Below are 26,719 nucleotides of genomic sequence, written 5' to 3'. Positions count from 1 at the left end.
GGGTCCCTAAGTGGTTCACATTCCACTTTCTTAGTATATGGTTTGTGTTGCCCCTAGGCCTATTGCATCCTATTGTATTCTAGAGTGTTTGCACTACTTTTCTAACTTTTTATTTACCTGATTTTGGTTTGTGTGTATATTCTGTGTATTTTACTTATATCCTCTGAGATATTTCTGACATGTTTTCACTAAAATAAAGTACCTTTATTTTTAGTAACTCTGAGTATTGTGATTCTTATGATATAGTGCTATATGATATAAGTGGTATAGTAGGAGCTTTGCATATATCCTAGTTCAGCCTAAGCTGCTCTTCTATAGCTACCTCTATCAGCCTAAGCTGCTTGAACACTACTAATCTACTAATAAGGGATAACTGGACCTGGCACAAGGTGTAAGTACACTCAGGTACCCACAATAAACCAGGCCAGCCTCCTACACGGGGTCATTGGTGAGGGAGAGTATCAGTTGAGTGTCATTGGCGTATGAAACGATATTGAGGTTGTGTGATCAGACGATGTTTGCGAGCGAAGTCATGTAAACGTTAAAGAGGGTCAGGCTGAGGAATGACACTTGGGGTACGCCGCAGATGATCTTGGTGGCTTCAGAGTGGAATGGAGGGAGGCGGACTCTCTGGGTTCTGCCATTGAGGAAGGAGGTGATCCAGTCCAGGGCTCTTTCGCGGATCCATGCATCATTGAGGCGTGTGCGTAGGGTGTGATGGCAGACAGTGTTGAAGGTGGCAGAGAGGTCCAGGAGGATGAGGGCCGCGGTTTCGCCATTGTCAAGTAGGGTCTTGATATCGTCGGTGGTGGCGATGGGGGCGGTTTCGGTGCTGTGGTTGCTGCGGAGTCCGGATTGGGATGAGTCCAGAGTGTTGTTCTCCTCTGGGAAGCCGTCAGTTGTTTGTTGACAATCTCTACTATGACTTTTGCCGGGAACAGGAGCAGGGAGATGGGCCAGAAGTTCTTGAGGTTCTTTGGGTCCGCCTTGGGTTTCTTGAGGAGGGCGTTGATCTTGGTGTGTTTCCAGCTCTCCAGGAAGGTGTCGGCCTCGAAGGAGCTGTTGATGATCTTCTGGATTTGGGGTGCGATGACAGAGCTTGCTTTGTTGAAGATGTGGTGAGGGCAGGGGTCAGATGGTGAGCCGGAGTGGATGGTGTTCATGATTTTGATGGTGTCGTGGTTGTTGACGTGGGTCCAGGAGAGCAGGAGGTTGGTGTGGCTGGGGGGCGGTGAGTCTGTGGTGTTGATGGTTGAGGGGGAGTCTGGGTATTGAAGCTGTCGTGGATATCTGCGATCTTGCTGTAGAAGAAGGTAGCTAGGGAGTCGCAGAAGTCTTGCAATGGCGGGATGTTGTTGTTGTTGGAACCGGGGTTGGGGAGTTCCTTCACAATTTTGAAGAGCTCCTAATAGCTGGTGTGTTTTGTTATTGATGTGTTCCTTGAAGGAGGTTCTTTTGGTGGTTCAGATGAGTTGGTGGTGTCTGCGGATGGCGTTCTTGAGGGCTGTGTGGTTGTCCGGTGTCTGTTCTTGGCACCACTTCTTCTTGAGTCATCGGCATATTTGCTTGGATTCTTGGAGGTCGCCGGTGAACCAGAAAGCCTTTCTGTCAGTGCGTCTGTTTGAAGGTTTCTTGATCTGAATGAGAGTGTTGGCACAGTCATTGATCCATTGCTTGAGGTTGCAGGCGGCTGTGTCGGTGTGAGTGGTGTTGATTGGTGGGTTCTGGGAGAGGTTGGTCTGCTGGTCTTCAGTGACTTTGTTCTACCTGGGGTGGGGAATCCGCTGCAGGTGGTGGTGCGTTGTGGGTTTCTCGAAGGTGAAGTGGATGCAGCAGTGGTCGGTCCAATGGAGTTCGGTGGTGTGACTGAAGGAGACGTGTTTGCTGACAGAGAAGATGGGGTCGAGTGTGTGTCCTGCGGAGTGGGTGGGTGTTGTGACGAGCTGCTTGAGTCCAAGGTTGGCGAGTGTTAGACTTTTCATCCTTGGCGTGGTATCCCTTAACTTTTTGCCTCTGTTTCTCAGGTTGTTGATGCGTGCTGGCCTCTGTTTTTGCTGTTTTTGTTACTCTAGGCACTTTACCACTGCTAACCAGTGCTAAAGTGCAAGTGCTCCTGTACAAAATGTGAATGTAATTGGTTGATCCATGATTGGCATATTTGATTTACTAGTAAGTCCCTTATAAAATGCACTAGAGGTGCCCAGGGCCTGTAAACCAAATGCTACTAGTGGGCCTGCAGCACTGGTTGTGCCACCCACCTAAGTAGCTCTGTAATCATGTCATCTCATTGACGCAAGGTGGGTTGGTGCTTCCTAGAATTGGTGCTAACTCCAAAACATTGATGCTAGATGGGTTTAGCATCAAAGTATAAATATGGAGTTAGGTTAGCGGCGCTTTAGCACCAAAATAAATGGAGCTAATGCGACACAAACCTTTCATAAATATGGGCCAGAGTGCGTGCGTTTTCATAACCATTCGAGCACGGTTTAGCCTACACTAGTATTTCTCTAGCTGGAGAAGTAAGTAATGCCAAAAGCTCTGCATATAATTCACAGTTTTCTCTCTTCAAGAACATCCTCAAACATTGAAGAAGCCCACCTTTTTCGTATCCTGTATTGCTTTTTCCATTGTACAATGCCTCAACTTTCATTTCTTAAATCTTGATTCATTTAGCCACAAGTGTCAGAACTCAAGTTACTTCAAGGGTTAAAGCAGGCCAGCTTTCGATTGCTTTGCATTGTTTTCTGTCCTGTGCTCTGACTAGATGTTACCATAGCAACTCCACAATTCCCTCATGAAAATGGCTTATTCCTCTATCTCATGGAGATTTCGTTTTAGGTTTCACCTGCACACACGCTTGGGCGCATGCTTGCGAAATCTTTTATTAGTTAACAAAAAAATTAAAAGGGGCTTGGAACCAGCCCTTTCTTACCTGAACTCACCATTGGCTCTGATTTACCTTCTTTAAAATTAGTTAAACTGATGGAAGCTTACCTGCATCACAGAATCAATGTTCAACAAAAAAGAAACACATTCTAGTCTATTTAATATGTTGTAACCTGTAATTGCCCAATGCACTGCCTTTGGCATATTCTTCATTTTTCACGCATGCATTGAATTGTGGAGGATGACATGTTGATTCCCAAGGCCCAGGAGACTATGCCAGGAATAGGTGGCATAAGGACATTAGCAAGGTGGTACTTAGTTTGCACTGCATCAAGCTTTTTTGCATGCACAAAAACTCAGGGCCTAATTTACAAGCCCTTTGCGCCACCACTGCTTCATTTTTTTTTATACAGAGGTGGTGTTAGCAGTGCACTGCACTGCTCCAGATTTACAAACTGATGCATTGGTCCCAATGCATCAGTTTGTAGAACCCTGCATCAGGGTATACCTGCCCCAGGTATAATGTATGCAGGATAAGTGTTCCCAGGCAAAAAGCCCAGCAGAACTGACTCAGTGAAATTTACATTTCACTGGGTCATTCTGAGACTTCGGGGCAGGTTTAGAATTGACACAGGACTTTTTCCCAATGGGAACTTCCTTGCTTTGCTGGAGTAGCAACGCTACTCCAGCAATGTGTGAGTTTAGCACCAACAGATGCATCAGAATTTTTGACGCATCTGTGAAAACGTGCACCATTGAGCTCTGTATTTTAAATACAGTGCATACATGTCGTCGTTAGGGGATCTTAAGGAAGTGGAAGAAATCTGACGCATCAATGCCGATGCATCAGATTCTTGTAGTTGAGGCCCTCAGTCTACCCTTTCTTGTAGTTATCATGGGAAATTCTTGAACATATCTCCAGGACCAAAAAACTGTAGCACTCATTTCCAAACCAACATTATTCTATCAAACATTTCGACCCCGCCCTCCACTGGTGGAGTAATGTTGACAATTCAGATGCCTCCTTCATCCAGATAAGTAGTTGCCACCATTCTTGATAGTCCACCCCTTTGGTCTATCTCGGTCCTATTTTCCTTCATTATGATTTCTACAAGCTTTATTTTGGTAAGTAATAATCCCCTTACTCTTGGAGACTTCAAACTCGTTTTCGACTACGATATTGATAAGAACATTTTAAAACTTTATAGCAATTTTCATTCATGTGGGTTTTTAGAATTGACTATTGCTTCCAGATTCAAAGCAGGACACAACATACATCCTATTTTTGTCCCAGGGGACCTTATTTCTGTCACTAAATTAATTCCCAGTATGTTGTTAAACTACTTGCCTCTGAATCATTCAATTCTGATCGTATTTAAAATTTTACATACAAACTGCCTTTTAAACCTGGCATAAATTGATGCAGGAGAAGTTGCATCCAGCCTCACTACTGTATTTACCCCCTCCACTTTAAATGATGGCCTCTCATTGCTTACCCTATTTTGATTAGGTGATCACGGTGACATCTGCCATTTTACCCAGAGAATCAAACTTGCTGTCCAGTTCTTACACAATCTATCAAATCTGAAGTATAAGGTGTTGCAAGCAGAAAGGCACTAGAGATGCACCTATGATCCAGACAGTCAAAATGTATATGAAGCTACACTTCAGTTATACAGATGTGAACTTAGAAATGACCCTAGTCCTTCCCAATCTTAAACAATTACATCAGCCAAAAGAAAAATTACAAGATTTTTAAAGAATTCTCAGAACCAACTCTCACTTATTGCGAGAAGGTAGCTTTGTATTTCACCTTGAAAACTGAAACATCTGAGTGGCTATCATTACTCAAACTATGCTTTCTCTCTAACTGCAACCTCTTTGTGCTGTTTTCATTATTCTCCCTTATATCTTAGTCGTCTCATTTAAGCCCCTATCATGTTTATCTCTTTCATAAACTTGGCCCTACCCTCATAATTTCCTTATGCCCCCTCATCCAGTCTTCATTGGTATAATCAATCAATCTCATTTAATGCAAGCAGTGAACGGCCTCCTCTTAAATAAAGTCGACCTTGCTATTGCAGCAAATCACTACTGAATCTCTCTATTACTTGTAATAGCCAAAATCTGGAACACTTTGAGGCAAAACATCTGAGTGCCCTCTTGGAGAACAGTTATATACTGGATGAAACGTAGGCATGTTTTCACCAAAGTCACATCATAGATGCTGTAGTAGTCGCAGCCTTTGATAATCTGTGATTGGTGGCTGATGGCAGCAATGTCTCCACTCAGAATTTTATTAGATGATTAAGCTCTTTTGATACGCTCAATCATGGATTATTGAGGTTTAGGAGGGAGGAGATCAGCCTGTGAGCTGTCCTGAATTGCTCATTTTTTATTATGTCTTTTTATAGCTTCATAAGCAGAAAGTGACACTGTGGCCTGATTATGCCCAAGAGATCAACTACAGGGTTTCGCTGAGGCCTACGCTTTTCCTTACTTGCTTAATATCTATGCTGCTACATTCCCAGTGATCAACCAATCCAATATGTCTAGTTCTATTCATATGATAAATATAGGTTTTGACTTTAATTATCATAATCCCACTGATGCTGAGCTTCCATTGGAGATAAGTGTGTGGATGTATAAAAATTGGCGAAAAATTAATACCTAGAAAATTGAAATTCTACTGGTTGAAGTGTGGACCGCTTGAACCTACTCTGTGATCTTTGGAGTTTGGCCTTGATGCTCAGGTTTCTACAATTCTTATTCTTGCTTTTCTACGTAAGGAATCTGCTGCCAGAATCGTCTATTCAGATGAGCAAACTACTTAACTTTGGTAACACCTTATTTGGTAGCGACTCTGTCTAGCTGCAGATTCCTTACCTACCCTCCCATCCTCCCCGCTCTGCGAATGGATTATAGTGTAGCAGACTCTCCTATAAGTGTTCTAGCTTCGCACACCAGTGGTGAGTGTTCCTTGTTGCTCTGTGCTTCAGGTGTGGAAAGTTGTGAAAAGAAACTGTGCGCTTGGGTGACACTACACATGTCACTCCTGGCGCGGACAGTGCCAACAATGCCTATGTTGCCAATAATGCCACATTGAGCCAAAGGATGCCACCTAACGGTGTGCAGCGGTACTGCTCACCAAAAATTCCCATATCCAGTCTGATGCCTGAGAAATATTCGAAGGAAAAGAATTTGTGGATAGATAGAAGTTCTACCAGGTAAGGTATCGCTGAATGTAAGTAACTTGTTCATCAAGAAGATGGGATAGCCACAGCAGCTCGCTTTGCATTCTCATTCTTCAACATCTCTGCTACCTTATGATTCACTGCACACTATCTTTAATGTTCTGTGTCTGGTACATCATTCAGCTGAGTGGCTGAGCATTTCTCTTTGTAAATTGCATGTATTTGGAAAGCCAGACTTGGTTGCCACTCTTTCTAATTTCTATCGTCTGCCAAATAATGTAAAGAAAACACTGCATTTTCACTCTTTTCCAAAAACCGAAGACCATATTAAGCCATACATTTCCCCCCTTGGTGAAATATTTTGCCAACGTCTAACCACGCTGGTTCTATCAACTTTATCTGAGTATCAGAAAACGTAGAGAGGCAAAGAAAGGGAAAAAAGGCTGCTTTGCTTTTGCCATGTCAGAAATTGCATCACTCACGTACAATTTCACAAGCCTTTCAAACACACTCCAGGCATAAACATATCTTTGGGTTACTTCAGTGTATCAAGCCATTGGAAAATTAAGCAAAGGTGGAGGTGTGTGTATACTTCAATGGAGAAATGGACCGTGCTCAGTGATCATGCACAACTAATTAATTCAAAACATGTATCATGGTTCAGCAGACATCCATGTTTACACAATGAACTGGTCATAAAATCAATGGCCGTTAAAGGGCCACAGTACAACTGCGCGCTGTCCCTTGTGAGTTGGGCCTCGGAAAACTGTATTGAGGGGCAGCTGTCTGTGCCCCCAGTGCTGCTTCATGCCACAGGCAAAAGAGAAATTCGCCACTATGATCTGCTTCCACTTTGTGAATGGTTATCGATTACCCGGGCGTTACTTTTATTTAATTATTGGCTTTTTTAAGTGTGCTATCACCAAAATCCCCTAGGTTCATGATTAGGTAAAAGAGCAAAAGAGTAGCTTCAAACTCAGTGCTCCTATCACTTAAGCCGCAAATGCCTGCAAAAAAAGACAGGTTTTAGGATGTTTCTGAAAACAGAGCATGAATGGTGTAGGAGGCTGGACTGGCTTGTAGTGAGTACCAAGGGGTACTTACACCTTGCACCAGGCCCAGGTATCCCTTATTAGTGTATAGGGGTGTCTAGCAGCTTAGGCTGATAGAAAAGGTAGCTTAGCAGAGCAGCTTAGGCTGAACTAGGAGATGAGTGAAGCTCCTACAGTACCACTAGTTTCACTTGCACAATATCATAAGAAAACACAATACACAGTTATACTAAAAATAAATGTACTTTATTTTTATGACAATATGCCAAAGTATCTCAGTGAGTACCCTCAGTATGAGGATAGCAAATATACACAAGATATATGTACACAATACCAAAAATATGCAGTATAGCAATAGAAAACAGTGCAAACAATGTATAGTTACAATAGGATGCAATGGGGACACATAGGGATAGGGGCAACACAAACCATATACTCCAAAAGTGGAATGCGAACCACGAATGGACCCCAAGCCTATGTGACCTTGTAGAGGGTCCCTGGGACTGTAAGAAAACAGTGAGGGTTAGAAAAATAGCCCACCCCAAGACCCTGAAAAGTGAGTGCAAAGTGCACTAAAGTTCCCCAAAGAGCATAGAAGTCGTGATAGGGGAATTCTGCAGGAAAGACCAAAACCAGCAATGCAACAACAATGGATTTCCAGACGAGGGTACCTGTGGAACAAGGGTACCAAGTCCAAAAGTCATGATCAAGTCGAGAGTGGGCAGATGCGAGGAAATGCCAGCTCTGGGTGCAAAGAAGCTGCTACTGGACAGTAGAAGCTGAGGATTCTGCAAGAACGACAAGGGCTAGAAACTTCCCCTTTGGAGGATGGATGTCCCACGTCGTGAAGAGTTGTGCAGAAGTGTTTTCCTGCAGAAAGACCACAAACAAGCCTTGCTAGCTGCAAAGCTCACGGGTAGGGTTTTTGGATGCTGCTGTGGCCCAGGAGGGACCAGGATGTCGCCAATTGCGTGAGGGGATAGAGGGGACGTCCAGCAAGACAAGGAGCCCTCTCAGAAGCAGGCAGCACCCACAGAAGTGCTGGTACAGGCACTACAAAGTGGAGTGAAATGGTGCTCACCCGAAGTTGCACAAGAGAGTCCCACGCAGCCGGAGGACAACTCAGGAGGTCGTGCAATGCAGGTTAGAGTGCTGTGGATCCAGGCTTGGCTGTGCACAAAAGAAATCTTCGTGGAGTGCACAGGAGCCGGAGTAGCTGTAAAACACACGGTTCTCAGCAATGCAGTCTGGCGTGGGGAGGCAAGGACTTACCTCCACCAAACTTGGACTGAAGAGTCACTGGACTGTGGGAGTCACTTGGACAGAGTTGCTGAGTTCAAGGGACCTCGCTCGTCGTGCTGAGAGAAGACCCAGAGGACCAGTGATGCAGTTCTTTGGTGCCTGCGGTTGCAGGGGGACGATTTTGTCGACCCACAGGAGATTTCTTCGGAGCTTCTAGTGCAGAGAGGAGGCAGACTACGCCCACAGCATGCACCACCAGGAAAACAGTCGAGAAGGCGGCAGGATCAGCGTTACAGTGTCGCAGTAGTCGTCGTTGCTACTTTGTTGCAGTTTTGCAGGCTTCCAGCGCGGTCAGCAGTTGATTCCTTGGCAGAAGGTGAAGAGAGAGATGCAGAGGAACTCTGATGAGCTCTTACATTCGTTATCTAAGGAATTCCCAAAAGCAGAGACCCTAAATAGCCAGAAAAGAGGGTTTGGCTACCTAGGAGAGAGGATAGGCTAGCAACACCTGAAGGAGCCTATCAGAAGGAGTCTCTGACGTCACATGCTGGCCCTGGCCACTCAGAGCAGTCCAGTGTGCCAGCAGCACCTCTGTTTCCAAGATGGCAGAGGTCTGGAGCACACTGGAGGAGCTCTGGGCACCTCCCAGGGGAGGTGCAGGTCAGGGGAGTGGTCACTCCCCTTTCCTTTGTCCAGTTTCGCGCCAGAGCAGGGCTGAGGGGTCCCTGAACCGGTGTAGACTGGCTTATGCAGAAATGGGCACCATCTGTGCCCATGAAAGCATTTCCAGAGGCTGGGGGAGGCTACTCCTCCTCTGCTTTAACACCTTTTTCCAAAGGGAGAGGGTGTAACACCCTCTCTCTGAGGAAGTCCTTTGTTCTGCCTTCCTGGGCCAAGCCTGGCTGGACCCCAGGAGGGCAGAAACCTGTCTGAGGGGTTGGCAGCAGCAGCAGCTGCAGTGAAACTCCTGAAAAGGCAGTTTGGCAGTACCCGGGTCTGTGCTAGAGACCCGTGGGATCATGGGATTGTGCCAACAATGCCAGGCTGGCATTGAGGGGGCAATTCCATGATCATAGACATGTTACATGGCCATATTCGGAGTTACCATTGTGAAGCTACACATAGGTAGTGACCTATGTGTAGTGCACGCGTGTAATGGTGTCCCCGCACTCACAAAGTCTGGGGAATTTGCCCTGAACTATGTGGGGGCACCTTGGCTAGTGCCAGGGTGCCCACACACTAAGTAACTTTGCACCTAACCTTTACCAGGTAAAGGTTAGACATATAGGTGACTTATAAGTTACTTAAGTGCAGTGGTAAATGGCTGTGAAATAACGTGGACGTAATTTCACTCAGGCTGCAGTGGCAGGCCTGTGTAAGAATTGTCAGAGCTCCCTATGGGTGGCAAAAGAAATGCTGAAGCCCATAGGGATCTCCTGGAACCCCAATACCCTGGGTAGCTCAGTACCATATACTAGGGAATTATAAGGGTGTTCCAGTATGCCAATGTAAATTGGTAAAATTGGTCACTAGCCTGTTAGTGACAATTTGGAAAGAAATGAGAGAGCATAACCACTGAGGTTCTGATTAGCAGAGCCTCAGTGAGACAGTTAGTCATAACACAGGTAACACATACAGGGCACACTTATGAGCACTGGGGCCCTGGCTGGCAGGGTCCCAGTGACACATACAACTAAAACAACATATATACAGTGAAATATGGGGGTAACATGCCAGGCAAGATTGTACTTTCCTACAAATGGCTACAGCTATCAGGATACAGGAAAACAACTTCACAGTTTAGCTGCTGCTTCTAAAAACAATTACAATTTCTCATGATCCTGGACTGAAAAGGTTGGTTGAGAATTGTGACCTCCTGACTCTTGGCTATTTCTGAGGGGATGGGATTTTTTACCATTTCGGTGGGCTAGTAAGCATCTTGCAATAAATATCTCCTCCCAATCCCAATTTACCCATAGGGATTTTGACTCATTTTGCACTCCGCTTGTCATTTGCCATAAATCTGTCACTCTCCTAAAAACTTGTAAATAGGGATGCGTCAGTTCTGTGTGGGATTTTAGGAGGGAACACCTACCTTGCATATAATTAACATTAACTGATGCAGCCGGTTGTGGAGCAGCTAGGTATGCTTAATGTGTCACATTGTAAATATGGAGCACTGAATTTGCGTTGCTGTGCCAAAAAAGAAAATTACACAGCAGCAGCGCAAGTTCCTTGTAAATATGCCCCATAGCGTGTTAGAACTCCATTTGTGAGGGAAGGTTGTTTTTTCATTCACTATGTCATCATACATAAATGCATTATCCCACTATTTTCCAACAGCTTAGTTACGTCTGAGACATACCACAAGTAGTAGGAAATTGCTCCCTGGTAAATTTACCTAATTTAATTTACAGCCGGAGTACCGATTTGACACACAAAAAACTGAACCATTTTAGAGCTGTGCCCTTGGTACTTCCTGCATCAAGACTATTGATCAGTACAGATCAACTATATCGAATGCCACTGAGAGGTCCAACAAAATCGTGCCATTGGTCTGCCTGGAGTTCATATCTGGTCTCAAATCATTGAACACGAACAGCAAAGCTGGTTCAGTGCTATGAACAGTTCTAAAGCCATTATCCAGGCCAACATGTTTTTCTAGCATCTTATTTGCAAATGGGAGCAAGGGAATGGAGTGAACATTTTAGGGATTGGAAGGATAGGCCCCCACTTTTTTCAGTAACAGATTGATTATAGCAGTTTAAAAAGAGATGGATACTTTATTTTATTAATGGATTTATTTAATAGTGTCCTCAGTGGGTAAATTATTCCTGAACAAAGTAGTATTGAAATGAAATGTGGACAAGGATTACGAGGGGACCTAGATTATATTTCCTGTACTAGAGAGATTAATTCTTCCTCTAAGATTGGTGGTGGTTCATGGGGTGACAAAGAGCATGGAGGAGCCTCATCTCCAATCAGATCAAAGTGCCTTTCCTGATATTAGAAAGGTTGTATAAAAACTGATCCTAAGATGATCACAAAGCTCCTGACAAGGGGACCCTGCTGGTAAAACAGATAAAGTGTTACTTAGATTGTTTAAAAGTTGGATTATTGATTTTTGGGCAAGCATATTCCCTGTGAATAGAGAAACTTATAGCTCTTAAAACGAACTGTTTACATTGGTTGAATAGATATTTATAGTATTGCGCAAAGTCATTTATGTTTTGCACTCTTCGATCTAGTTTTAGTTTCCTTCAAATCCTGGGAAAACAAAGGGACATACTTATCCCTGCATAATTGGATTATCCTTTACTAGTAGGTAAAAATAATTAGTAGAATTAGAAATGCAATTGACAATAGAAGTGCAGTGAACATCCAGTTGAGCAGGGGAATGCAGTAGGACTCATTGAGATGTCAAAAAACAATCCTCACACTTAAGAGCTTTCAATTGACAAGTGGCTATACTGTAGGTTTATGGTTAGGTATGTGTGAGAAATTGGGTTGTTGGTTGACTGGGGTGTGAGCTCTGGTCAAGCAACAGCCACAATCCCTTGCAGAGTCAACCACAAAAAGTAACTAAATTAACCTGTGCTTGAGCCTAACAAAAAGCAGTCAGGCTAAACTTAGAAGCAATGTGTTAAATATTTTTTCAGCACACAAACAGCAATACAGTGAAAACACAATAGAATGAAAATCCCAAACCAATTTAGAGAAATAGAGACATTGATAATACATATATTATACCAAAACCATCAAAATCCAATTAGTAGAGAACTGGAGTTATTCATTTTTAAAGTTTAAGGTACGAAATAACAAGTTCTCAGTTTTGGAAAATGGTTACTTGGGCACTTTTAGCACCATATTCAAGGGGCCCAGGAGTAGATGGAGACCTCTTGGTGGTTCAAGGCTCACCCAGGCTGGGTCTAGCTGTGTGTTCAAGTTGACAGGAGCCTGTTGTGTCCCAGTGACTCTGAACCAGAGGCCAGCAAATAAGCCCTTGGAGTCTCTTATGGAAATGCTGAGTGCAGGGGAAAATGCAGGGCTCCACAGCAGGGCTGGTCTCTGAATGTTTGAGGAAAGCTTTAGGCAATAAAGCAGTCATTCCAAGTACAGCAGCAGTCTGACATAATGCACAACATGTCACAGCAGCATGCAGTCCTCTGAAAGTCCTTCGGCATGTCCAATAGTGAAGTGAAGAGTGGATCTGAGATCCATATTTTTATACCCTGGAGTACAGTGTATTTTAATGCCATATTACACCATTAGAGTATGGCTACAACCATACACCCCTCCCGGTGGATCTACGATACCAGAACTAGCATGTTACAAAGTGTGTTATTCTGTGTGCTTTACATGTTAATTGTTTAGTTTGTCTTGTACTGTCAAATTATGATGAGTTATTAGCACTCATTATTACTCAAACATTGAGAACCACAAGTGTTCTTCACATTTGGGGTGACCTTTGCTCAGTTTTGGCACCACACCGACAAGTATGGAAAACATATTGCTGCCCACTATTTTACAGGGCCATGTTAATTATGTTGTTTTATGTCTCTATGGGTATTTTAATTTTTACAGAGACTTCACTACTCCTGTTCTTTACCTGAATCACATTGCCGTGACAATATCAGTGCTCCCACATATTTCGTAGGTTGCAGCACACCTCATTCCGTAGCGGAACAGGAGGAACCCAATGATGAACCATTATCCTTCTTTCCTTGTTCATCCTGTGGGGACTCCCCTCCTGCTGGGTGTTTATATAATGCTACATTTTAATTACACAGGACCCGTCCTTAGGCTTAGCAAGAAGTTTTAAATGCCAAGTTGATTTGGCAGTGGGACACTGCCTTCAGGCTGCAATGGCAGGCCTGTGACAAATTTTAAGTGGGCTACCTAAGTGGGTGGCTCACTGCAGGCCCACTGGTAGAATTTAATTTACAGGTCCTGGGTATATGTTTTACCACTCTACAAGGGACATACGTGTATATTAAATATGACAATTTGGTATACGCCAATCAAACCATGTTTTAGGGTGACAGCACAAGCACTTTAGCGCCGGTTAGCAGTGGTAAAGTGCCCAGAGTCCTAAGGCCAACAAATCCAGCAAAAAGTAGAAGGAGGAAGGCAAATAATTAAGGGGTGATCCTGTAGAGAGAACTGGTATAAACAGTACACATAGGAGGTTTGGTAACATTAACTTCAATTCAATGGGAAAATGGTCTGACCAAAGACAAGGCTCCACCAAAGCATCAGAATGCTCTAGGTCAGAAGGCCCAATTCTATTTATTATTATAAGGGTAAGAGTGGTCATATGCTGAATAGTTTTAATAAACTGGAAAAGTCATTAAGTTAACTTGTTTTAAAAATAAATGCTATATTATTGGCCCAGTAATTAAAATCACACATAATTATTATTATAGTGGAAGTTAGTAGCATTGAGTTATTCAATTAAAAAACACCCATGGAGAAATTGGAAGAATGACCAGGAGGAGGATAGGTTACTAAACCAGGACACTTCTATAAGCATTCTTTATTAAAAAGAAAAAAACAGGATCTTCCCACACTGTCCTAAAGAGGTGTAATACTAAATGATTGAGGAAATATGGCTCATTCCTGCCCTCTTCATTTGGCACAGTGCAGCAAGTTGTCTTGCTGTGTTGCGCTGCAATAAATCTTGATACATCTGGCCGTTAGTCTGTATAAAAGGGTATGGTTGTGCATAGTCTTTCTTTATAGTCTGGTATAGGAGAAAATGTATGCTGAGAGCAGCATCCTTGAACCAGGAGGTGGAACCTAAAAAGCACCCCAACTCAGCAGCTGCAGCTCTAAAACAAGTATACTGTAAACAATAACAACCATCGCCAAAACAAATTATCTCCATACAAACATGTAAACATTTCCCCTCTCATGTGACAGTGCAAACAGAAGCAATTGGAGCAATCCAGTCAAACTCTTTACTTCGTATCGCTGTGATAGCATATCAGTCAAAAAATATTTTATTCTTTACATGGCCAGTTGCAAGGAAAAGGGAACATCCCCATTTTGCTTGTGATGGTAAAAAGTATTTGCAAAGTAGGCATTTGATATTTACAATGCCATTCGCCAATTATATTGTCCATTTCATACATTGTAAGTGGTTACTTTACATTACTGAAGCTGAACAGCTTGCACTTTGTGGTTTGTGACTGAAAAGGTCAGGCCAATAAATCTGCTGCATCAAGCTTTTGGCATCCTTAATGAAAACTAGACATCTAAGGAGTCTTTAAGGAAATATATCCATTATTTAGTGTTATTGAGGAGACATTTGCAAAATAATTTCATAATATTTTTCGGTCTATTTAAAATTTCTAAACATTTCATCATTGGTGATCACCTTCATTTTTTATTGGTGTTGGTATTTAGCCTCGGTGCACTGTATTCTGCTAACTAGGCCACAGGGCATGTGCTCTGACCCATAAAACATACCAAAGTTGGCTTAACTCCTGATTGGCATACTTACCTACCTATGTCCCCACACTATTTGGTACAAAGGGCTTGTACATTATGGGCCTGATTACGAGTTTGGAGGAGGGGATTACTCCATCACAAACGTGACTGATATCCCATTCACCCCGTTTTACAAGTTCCATAGTTTATAAAGGAGCTTGTAAAACAGCGGATGGGATATCCATCACGTTTATGACAGAGTAATCCCCTCCGCCAAACTCGTAATCAGGCCCTAAATGTCACTAGTGGATTGCAGCACCCATTCTACCACCTACTACAGTGACAGTGCAAACATGACTGTATGCCTACTATTGTTGCCTGACTGTGTATTTTCAAAACTGTAAATTCAAACTGTCACAATAAGCTCTTCTGACTGGCCTAAAGCTTATTTTAAAAAATGAATAAGTCACGTTAAGGAAGCTTGACCATCCGTAAGGCAGGGTGCGTGGTATTCAAAAGAAGATCATGTAAACGTTTAATTTTAAACATGTCCTTACAGTGAGAAGGCCCCACAAGCTATTTTTACTACAGCAGGATTAACTGTTCTATGGGAAAGCATTAGAATAAAATATTACATTTAATAATGTTATGTCTGCTAGGAAACACCTACAAATTCCATTCTTGGACTATTCAAAAACATTTATTACAAGCCCAATTCACTGGTGAAGGCGGACTTCTAATACATTTTCAGAGAAAAGTATTTTTAGAAAGTTACCTTCTTTCCTGCCTAAAGCCTCTGGAAGCCCATTTACATGAGTTCACACTCTCACCTGGCAGCTGAATGACCCCTTGGCGAGGTGTGACAACTGTTCTCACAGCAGGACAAAAGCCTTGAATGTGGTTAATTATTCTGTCATCTGATAAGATGACCAAGTGAGTGACTTCAAAGAGGCTTACTATGTCACAGTCAAATTTTAGCTGACACCTGGGTAGGGATCTCATATGCTTCCCCAGTCTGGCAGGCACCAATATCAGTGTGAGAGGAACTGCCATAGAACTCTTGAGGCTTGGAGTGCAAGTCTCACGTTCTCCTTTTCTCTCTTATTTGTATGGGTTCCAGTAGATGGTCCTTGGTGTCCTGCTCTTTGGGATGCTCTACTCTATCCTGGTTATGGGGGTGGAACTGGCTACCTTATCCAATGGAAGTGGGCAAGTCACCTTTGTGAGTGCTTTGCCAACATCTTGTGTTGGATTCAACTCACTTGGCCTGCTCAGTCTTGGTTACTAATTCATTAGGCATCCTCCTGAATATGGATTTCACTTAGGCTTGACTTCTTTTTCTTCCACATAGTTCTGTCATTGGGTCACATTCTGTTCTGTGGCCTTCCCTGTGTACTTGTTTATGATGGGTACTCTTTTGTCAGCTGACACTTTGTTCATCTATACCTTCATGCTGGGCTGGTTGGGGCTGGTGACACTGCTTCATGAATGGGCCTACCTCCTTTCACCTCCCTGGATTTGTGGGTTCAGGTTTGTGTCGCTTTTAGTGCCCCTGGCTGTGGCTACTACAAAAGTTCTCTGTTCATCTCTTTGAGTGTTGTTTGTTGCTGGAGTTTTTGGCACTTTCTGGCTTTGTCCTCTAGGTACTACCTGCTTTCTTTGACTCCCTTTCATGCCTGGACACTATTGATTAGTGTCTGATTTCATCATCCGTGTGGTACTGGGATTCTGGCACAGACTTTTTTATTCCCCATGTGAATGTTGGCTTTGCTTCCACTTTTGTCCCCAACTGGGTAATAGGTTTTGCATGCACCAGTTCTGTTTTGTAGCACAGGCTGTTATTCCTGTGTATGTGTGCATCACTATTTATTTACCATGAAACCTAGCTCAGAATCATTGGAATGCTGTTCATTGCTTGGGGAAATGGGAGATGATCTACAAAATCAGGTAAATCAAAAAGGAATTGCTCAAGTACAATTCAGAAAATAAATTTTAGGCACAGGGAGATTATGTACTTTGCCCAGAATCACACAATGTAGAATTGAGTGGTGTGGCACAGCCAGGATTCAAACCTAGGTCCCAATGTTCCAAATTGATCATCTCTAACTTCTAGGCCTCATCTCCTCTCATTTGGTGGTGTCTGGTTTAATTCTGGTGCAGTGGGTTGCAGGTGTGTGTTGTGCCTGAGATTTGTGCTGTGTTGTTCACCCACTTGGGTATGTTGCCACATATTAAGGCATGTTAAGTTGAGGTAATAGTTTCTAGCAACTAATCCATTTACTCCGATTTCTCCTCCATCATCCCAGGCCTTACGCTGCCCACCCTCCCATTTTGGTCACAGCTTTTCCTGTAGGTTTGGGTTGTTGTGACCAGGCGGCTTTCTGTGTAGCACATACTTTATGTAGGGCCTACCAGAATGGGACCTGAATAAGTTAAAATAAAATGCTATCTGTTACAGAATGGGCAGTCCAGAAGGTCTTGCATCCTCTCATGCTAGGGAGTGCCACAAAGGAGTTAGAATAAAAGTGACAGGTTTACCAGAAAGTGGTTTGGGCATTAAAATATCATTGAGATGTAGCTGGTACCACCCCAAACCAGAATTACCATTACCAAGAGTTACTTGTGGGACCCTGAGGGTGCCATGAGAGGTGACGAATTACTGGGGGAATCAGTGGGCAATACCAGTCCCACAAACTCTGATTACTTTTATGTTACCCTGTACGTGGATTTGCATGGTGAAAGAGACCAAAACTAAGGTGTTACCATGGATCTTGTAATTGTGATTCTCCTGTTACCTGTCCCATCATCATTACCAGTGACCTTGTATTTCAGGCCCTAAAGCCGATGTAATAAAATGGTAGAGTACAATTACTATAAAAAAGATATACAAATACGCATACTGAATTGCTGTTTCAGAGGTTCATTCAATGAAGAGGTCTCGGCTCATGCTCGAACTGCAAAATCTATTTCAAAATCTTGAAGCAAGCTTGCTCTGTTTATTCATGGCTGCTCACACACCTAAAACCACTAGCTAGCACAGGATATCAGAGCTACCTGTTTTATCCTCCCCATTTTTCTTTTTTAACTTGAAATGCGTTGGCCCAGCATGATGTTTTTCATCCTGCCCCACCAAAGCTTTTGCCATGGCAGGTGGGTCATTGGATTTCGTAATACACATATTCCTCCTTTGTCCTTGTTTTAAGAGAAAAATACCACCTTGCCCCTTCCTCATCATAGTCATCATCTATGAGGGCCCCACCCCCAGAGACATGCATCATCTTCCCCTACTGTCTGTAGCACTTTCATCAGCTCTGCATACATCCTAGGGGTGATATAAATAAGGTCAGTCTCGAACAGGTACGCCGATGCTTCCTTTCCCTGCTGTACACACCTTCTGTAGGTGCTCCTTCCTGAATCCCCCCATTTGTTTTAAGAGGTGGGTTTCTTTCTTCCCTTTGACTTAGGGAAGCCTACTGTATATTTAGTCCTCAGTGAGCAGAGAATGCTGTTGCGGAGTCAATTCCCTTGGATTAATGACTGGGCATTGGGCATCAAACATGACTGGGCATCAGCCATGACTGGGCATCAGGTATATGCTATGTGAGTAGTCTTTGATGCTTTGTTGCTTTCCAATCATCTTGCCTCTTTGTTCCCTTTTCTCATATCCTTGGATTGCCACAGTCTGTGATTTGCCGTCTGCTGTTATTTTAGTCCTCTTCATGTCTGGTGACAGCTCTACACTTTTTGGATGTCTGCCATTTTGGTAGCAATGAAGGGGCGGGCTCAACAGATGTGGCTTTGTTCCCTGCACTAGTTGGGTTCTGTTTTGGCCAGGTGGTGTCCAGCCTTCAGATCATAGGTTACACAGTGATCACAGTGGATGTGGGTGACACCCATAAGTGAAGCTGTGCATGTGCCTGACAGCCTGTTGTACATGAAGGTTTGTGGTGCAAGCTTTTTCCACCTTCATTGTGTGCCTCAGGAGGCATTTATGGCCTAGGCTGTGAGTGTTTTAATCCATGACTTTGCCCCGCAGCACTGTCTGGTTTCACCTTGTTCAGCTACTAAATCAGTGTAGCCATGGTGAGCAATCTTAAGAAATCATCCTCTAAGAGTTTTATTACTGGGGAAGGAGTGATAAAAGGGCTTGCTCACCAACCAGGGGTAACAGTAGGCATGGACATAAATGCTACAAGCGTCACCTCTATGAAGGTTTTCCTTTGGACCCTGTTCCTTTATTCACTCCTGGTAGACCAATTCCTTTGATTCCTTTTTCTACCTGTCTGGATCCTGCTGCACTGACTTTCAGTGTCCCTCACCACTGCCCTGCCCTTCCAGGTCAGCTCTGCCTGATAATTCAGGAGACTGCTTCCAGAGCTTTTGAGAGTTGCTTCCCTGAATGGACTCCTGTTTCCCCCCACTTCAGTTCTTTATGCTGGCAATGAGGTTGATGAGAGGTGCCCTGATATTGATTCCAAGGCTAACTATGTTATGATGGAGGTTTCTGAGAGAATTGTTCTCCATCTCTGAGTCAACAGGAACTTTCCGAGTCCTCCTCTTCCTTCTGACATAAGGGTCTCAGTGGGATAGCTTCATGTGTTTGATTTTTACATCCTGATGGTGCTAGCTGACATTCCCGTCCACCACTGGCTATTAAAGTGCCATGCAGGAGAGGCAGGAGTGGAAGGACACAGGTAGGGCACTTGTTTCAGTACTGGTGTAAAATGTACATGTTGAAAGACTTTGGAATTTCCTGATATGGTTAAACTAGACTCACTTTACGGGGCACACCACCATTGTGTCTGAAGATGTGGCCTCACCAGACATAATCGATGGGTCATGTGAGATGGCACTGAAAAATTAGCTTGCTTCTCTCTCCTTTGCCAAGTGTTCTCAGAGTTATTCAGCTTAGTCAGCACACTTATTTATGAAGGACTTTCAGGCTCTGCTTGCTTTCCTTGAGCATTGCACAAATTTACATTGCTGGTTGACATTATTTCGAACATGGATCTTCAGCCGCCTTTTTTGAGATGAGAGCTACTTATGGTTAATGAAAATCATCCCCAGCTACTAATATTATTAATGCTATAAAAGTGACCACATGAAACAAGATTATATTAGTGGCCACCATGTGCAGGTTTACGAGCAATGAACACCTCTGTGCAGCGGGCATCGTTGACAGCGGTAATGTAAAAATGATTTATTGATTTAGAAAGCCTTTACTTGAGTAATTCTATTATTGGCATAGCTTAAATGCTTCTGACACCAAGGTAATAATGTAAGGAATAATATAAGTCATAACCACCTCGGTGCCACTTTATTAATCACTCAGATATCAAGTTTTTAAATATATTTTGGAAATTTTAAAATGTTTCTCCAATTGTTGGTCTACAAATATTAATTCAGCGAAGCAAAGCTTCAAAATTATGTGCCTGGCCCCCCTTCTAGACAGCTGACTACAGGTAGCTGGAAAGCTACCTGTAGCTCACAAGGTACTCTTTGGAGAAGCCTGATGTAGAAGAACAATTGATTTGTCTCTGACACTTGAAACCCTTAAGAGACAATACTTCTCTATAATTGGTTGCTCTCATCGTCAGTTCTGGTTGCTGGTCTGGAAGACTAACCACTCCCAGAGGGCCATGTTGTGACTCATCTGTGGGTCTGAAACTTTTATGTCTATATCTTGAGGAGCTGGTGAATCGGCTGTGGCAGACTGAAAACTTGCTGTTCCCTTTCAACCTCAACCACTTCTTTCATAAAACTCACCCTTGCTCCCTCCTGGAGAAACTGCACGTGTGGCTAAATGTTCAAGGGACATGTTTACTTCCATCTTTGTAGTTCCATTGGGCCATTTCCAACTGCAGCCTATAGTCTCAGGTACATTCTGGTGCACTGGAATCATGCCTCTTTGAAATTATCTCATACGAGTCTGCTTTTTCTTGAAATCTCTGGTGCCCTGCTGTTTAGGCTGACGGTGGAGCTCTACTCTCAGTGTGGAACTACGTACACTGACGCTGCTGGTTGGGGCAATGAATATCTGCATAGCGGGTTGGGGTTACTGAGGAGACTGTCTCAGGTCATGGCTGTTGATCAGCTGCCAAGCCTTTCAGTTTTTTGTACTGCATGGTCAATAATTTCTTGTCTCGTTACTTAAACCATTACAAAAGTTCAAGATATATGCAAAATAAAAGAAATAGCACCATTAAAAAAGATCAAAATGTGCAGAGTAAAAGCAGTAACATCAGCACATGTGTGAACTCAAAGAAAAAAGAAAAAGCACAAAATAACAGAAGGCATTAGTAAAGTGTAGTCAGGGTAATTAACAAGAGTGTGTTACCAATCATGTTGGCGGGCCATGCACAATAATGCAATTTGAGATACAAGAGACCCCCTAGGCTACAATTGGGGTGCAACCTCTAAAATTACAAGACTATCAATAAAACCATGGGAATTTAGCTAAGAACAGTGATAAAGAAAACAATGGACACGAGTGCTAGCAAGTAAATTAAGAAGCGGGTGTCATAGAGGGCATGTTGACTAAACAATACCCTACGGTACAGAGTGTAACCATAATCATACAACCACAACAGAGTGCAATACTTCAAGCAATATCCTGCTAGCATAAGCCCGCTCTAACTATGTGCTCACTTATGCAAAGTGTTGAAGGCGGTAAGGCATTGAAAACTGACATTCATGGGAACTGCATGGCACTGTTGATAGTCTAGCAGACTATATTGGCCTTTTGAGACACCCAGATAAGTCACCCATCCCCGATGAGGACAGAGAACCGGATAATGAAGGTCTGTGTGAACAAACAAGGAAGCATATGATCCCTGAGCCTGTGAAAGGAGTCTCACTAACCCTCACTAACCCTTCATGAGTGTGGAGTAATATTTACTCTCCCTAGCTGCAAGCTGTGCCCCGGTGGTAGACAAATGGAGGCAACACACCCTGAACTAGCTCTTCCCCTGCTTCATTGACTTCACTAATCTTCAAAAGATTATGGAGGAGGTTCTGTTCTGGTAATTCTAGCTGGCTAAGTGGAAGGAGTCTTTGTTTCTGCTGTTACATCAGATGTATGTACCCTGGCAGTCATGTGGCTCCATATGCCAGCAGAAGCTGGATGGCTCAGCCTCGTGAGCCTTAGTTTGTCTTGCACGGAGGCCTTTTCCATTCAGAGGCCCTACTGCCCGGCCATCCTTAGGGCCCAGGATTCTCAGTAGTTTGACTTATTTCAGTTGTGGCTTTGGAATTTCTATCTCACCTGTGTTAAGATCTTTTCAGTGTGCTTGTTTTTTTTAAGGGAGTGATTCCTTGCAGTCCTCTCGCTTTCCTTTCTGAAAGTCGAACTGGCTGTTGTCATGGCATTCAGGGATACCTTGGCATGTTTGGATCCTGTGGATGTAGCTGCAGCTCGGATGCTTGAAATCATTGAGGGTTTCCTGTCCTTGGTTTTGCTTTGCCATTCTGGCCTGGATTCTTCCTTTGGTTTTGTGCCTCTCAGAGTCACTATTAGTCTGTGTGAAATGTGGCAATGTTCTGCTCATGGTGGTAATCCCTTAAGTCTATAGTTTGAGCGAACCTGTGGCTGTTCTTTGTTCTGCACCTTTTTCAGTTCCTCCCTGATTGGATGGCTGCTTTTCATTGCCTTATCTTTGCTCTCAAGGTCCTTTCTGGTTTTCACTCCACCTAAAGTTCGTATTACCACATTTTGTTCCTTCTCTTTCCTCTGAGGTGGAGGTGGGTTTGAACTCCCTAGCTCAAAGTGTTGGTATAGTGGAATAAATCTACTTGGAAGGATTTCCATCTTCTGCTTCCAGGCTCCTTGTTTGTAATTTATCATGCTGCACAGGTCATAAGCCCTCTACTTCCACTCAGCAAGTGTTTCTGTTTCTGTGGCTTATACCGAGGCTCCCTCACCTCCTCATTTTCCCGTGGACAATGGTTGCTCCACTTGGCGGAATGGCTGCCTCCAGGACTCAGTCATGAGGGGGTCTCCTCTCCTGGATGCCTGACATACTATTCATGTTTCTTTTCAAAACGCCCAATCTCTCTACCAGGTGCAGATGGTCAAAAGTAGGCCCCTCTTTACAGGGACGCCATACTGGTGGTGATGCTGTGTAATTTCAATTGGATACTTTTCTTTGTATGCAACAACCCTTCATGGACTACATTGTCTATTGGTGCATGTGGATTTGCACCTCCACCTGCTTGCTATGTCCTCATGGATAAGAACTGTGCCGAGTATGTGGGAAGAGGTGATAATGGTCAAATTAAATACTTCTAAACTTCATCGTATTAAGTCACACTCTTCTCCGTCCCAGCCCTGCTTTCCACCCCTGGGTGGTTGCAGGATCATGATTTTGTCACTACTATTTGTTTACAGCAGTTCCTGTGGTAAGTTAACCCATTCATGCAGGAGAGGCAGAGATAAAGAAAAACGTTCTTTAAGAAATTAGAGGAACAGAGACCCCTTTGTCTTGGGCTACATTACCCTGCATTACCCTCATAGACAAGATATCAGGAAGGACATTCTGGGCTTGTATACTGCAGAATGATAAATCGCAACGAGGACAGTGGTGTAACGCAAAATGATCGGAGCCCCCTGAAGAATGTGGTGAGGGACCCCTGGGTTGTCCATATCTCACAAATATTAATTATCCTTGAGCTGAATGGGCCCCCTGAAGGGTTGGGGGGGGTGGGGGGCTCTTGGAAGGATTGTGGCCCCCTGCACTGCCCCTGCTGCATCGAGTGTTTGCATTTGGTATATCTGTGATTACGACAGGTATTCACAACTTGTAATGGAGGATAACCTTTGAAAAGTGCCCGTTTTTCCCCAGCAGCAATTGTGTGCTGCCTGCTTTGTGCCAAGACTTACCTGGTGAAAATCGGGCAGACAGACTCCGCCTGTGCACGTCATTTGTGAAAGGGTTGTAACATCATCTCAGGGGCAAACAGGAATTTGTCTCTGATCTGGTATTAACGCAGACATTAGAATTGGGGCCTAATGCGCAAAGTGCACTGTTTTGTGTCTTTAAATTTAGAAAGGACAAGTGCATTTAATTTCCCGAGAAGCTGAGCCGGTTTCTTACTGAATGCAGTAGCTGTGAACAAATAATAGCAGCCGACAATGATTAATTAGCATAACACACGCAGCTTTTCTTTCACTTAGAACCCGCATTTCCATTATTGCTTTGTGGCCACCAAATGATTTTCCTTCCACCTGACCACAGTAATAACAAATGCTTGAGGTATTCAGCCTTGTTTTTGTGCCGCATGGACTACTTCCAAATTGCTCGAGTTTCAGAAAAGAGAACAGATTTTGTTTGTCAAAGTGAAGGTTAACAAGCATGGGCTCTCCACTTCTTTTAGTCAAGATTTTTTCTTTCCTTCTGCTGGGCTCTTCATTTTCCCAGCAGGTTCCAGCCATTTTGTTGGCTCGCGTTTCAAAATGTTGTTTTCAGAAACTCAGATCAGTTTGTTCTCTTGTGCATTACATGCTCTTGGCACTTAGCCACCGGTTTTCAGCATTTTCCTTTCAGATTATAATTCATTGTCTTTTCCAAAGAAGGTATTGGCAGGAAGTTCCTGGCAATAACATTATTAAGATTAACTAAGGGCCATTACATTTCTATGAAGCTGCTTGATCAAGAATATTTTTCTGGCCTGGGTTGAGCGTGCAAGTTTGTGGACATCCAATGTGTTACCGTGATGTATAAAAACCTGCTTTTAGAAAGGTATTCTTTAACGATTGGTTGATGAAATATGTATTTAATAAAAAAGTTCATCTTACTTGAAATCCTATGTGTAATTGCGTGTAACGAAAAGGATATCTGAGCATGCTTTGATGTATGTTTTTATTTTAAATACAACACCTCTCTAAAAACACATATCTGTATATAATTGAGGGTAAACAATTGGAAAAATATATTTAAATCGCATGTTTTAATATGTGCTTTGATAAACCTGGAAACAAATACCTTATTGAATATTTATGACTCATTTTGTCTCTTGTGTAGGTTGAACAAGGACGTACCCGATCGAGAATTGACCACACCATACTCTCCTGTGAATTCTAGAATGCGAGACTACGGCGCCCGGATAGCAAAGGAGGATTCTGACACCCAGAAGAAAACAGCTCTTGAAACAATAGAAGAGGTTGACTTTAAGGACTCATCTTCTGGGAAAAAAAGGTCGTCCTCTGTTGAAGAAAAATGCCCAAACTCTTCATTTGCTCTTTCTGAATTTGTAGAAGAACTGAGAAGAAAACGGGCGAACGAAAAGGAACAATCCACTTTAGGGATGGAAGATGCATGTCCGTTACCCATCTACCAGACAACAGGTGCCTCATCGCTTAGAAGGTGCAGAGCCTTTGATTATGATGAAGAAGATTTCACTCTAAGTACCAAGTCCATATCAGAGAGTGGGGCATGTTCAGCCAGTGGTGGTTTGACACGTTCTTCCAGCCTCAGATGCATACCATCGGATCCTACCCTGTCACCAGCAGTTAGAAGAATAGCAAGGTTTGGCTCCTGTGAATCTCTTCTGCAGTCTCAAAATGGTTTAAAACAAAGTTCTTTCAAACAAGGTGATGAGGTTGCTACTTCAGTGATGAAACCAAGAAGAAGATGCCTTGAAACACCATTAGAAGAAGGTGCTGAAACTGATCTTGGAAAAGAACCGCTTGTATTTCAGAATAAGCAGTTCTCAAGCTTTGTAGCAGTAGATGATAACAAGAATCCACTCAAGTGGAAAGCATCAAATACCAATTTTGGGAGAAGTGGTGACGATTTTGAGGACATCCTTCCAGCCGTCCGAAAAACTGATGCACATAACTCCCTCGCCAGATCTAAAAAGGATAGCCAAAAACCACTGAGTGTTCATTTTGGAGATCTGCCTTCAAGCAACAACCTTAGCTCTTCGTTATCAACAAAAATGGATCTTAGGAAAAGCCCATCATCCATAGAAGATCTAGCAAATCTTTCTGATTCATCTTCATCTTCTGGTTCAATTACTTCTTTTAAAAGTGCTGACAGTATTAAGACTCGTCCTAGATTTCAAAGACTAGAAGGAGAAGGATGTGCTGGGAAAGCTTCACCAAGTGGAGATGCTACAGAAAGTAAAAGATCTGAAGCTGAAGGGAGAGAAGATAGTGTCAATAGCATAATGTTGAAGTATCTGCGCAAAAAAGAAGAAGAACAAGGTAGTTTAATATATTTTTATAATTTTCGATGCATACATTTTAAAAGGCATCATTACTATGTTGGCAAAAATGTCTACAAAACGTCAACTCAACTGTGAATTTTTTTTTAACAAACTGTGTCATTCTTTAGAAGAAAATATTAACATAGTTAGCCATCAATAAAAAAATAGCAATAGTAAGTGCTGTAAAGCATACCAGCAAAAATTAAAACTGAAAAAGATGTTACAAGCTATACCCAAATTGTATATTCCTACATTTTACTATCTCATTTAAATATTAGAGAGGGATTGATGTGTTGGTTGCTCATGAACTACCAGAAAACACCCTAAATTCTCTCCATTAACATATTTTTGTTGCAGAGTGTTTCCATAGTAAGCTCTTGCATAAGTCCCTGATAATATGCATTGGGGAGCATTAGCTGGGGGTCCAGAGTAGTGCACTCCATCAGATTTTTGACCGATTCATACTTCATCAGTGGCTTACCAGGTGAGGAAAATTAGTTTCAGATGGGAACCTCATGAGCATGTGACTTCACCTGTTTTCCTAGTGAGCCACATGTCAGTCCCTTTGGGGGGTAACAATGGAAATTGTAAATGATAATTCAACTCTTCATCTACTCTGTAAAGGACATCTGGCATCTGTTCTTCTTCACCATGCAATATGATACGTTTGACTGAATTCTTGCAGGAATTGTATTTTGAGGAGCCCAT

At 43.0% G+C, this 26,719-nt stretch overlaps 1 protein-coding gene across 1 annotated transcript in view; it reads left to right on the top strand.

Annotated features, from left to right (window-relative positions):
- The window catches only part of MYO18B (myosin XVIIIB), a 1,377,385-nt gene that overhangs the window by 1,330,055 nt on the left and 20,611 nt on the right, over positions 1 to 26,719 (top strand). Inside the window, exon 40 of the mRNA XM_069214702.1 lies at positions 24,826 to 26,009. Within this exon, the coding sequence (XP_069070803.1) occupies positions 24,826 to 26,009 (1,184 nt within the window). The remainder of the gene's footprint in view (positions 1 to 24,825; positions 26,010 to 26,719) is intronic.

Source organism: Pleurodeles waltl, chromosome 11 (genome assembly GCF_031143425.1).
Source record: "Pleurodeles waltl isolate 20211129_DDA chromosome 11, aPleWal1.hap1.20221129, whole genome shotgun sequence".
Lineage (NCBI taxonomy): Eukaryota > Metazoa > Chordata > Amphibia > Caudata > Salamandridae > Pleurodeles > Pleurodeles waltl.
This window is presented reverse-complemented; position numbering and strand designations above follow the sequence as displayed.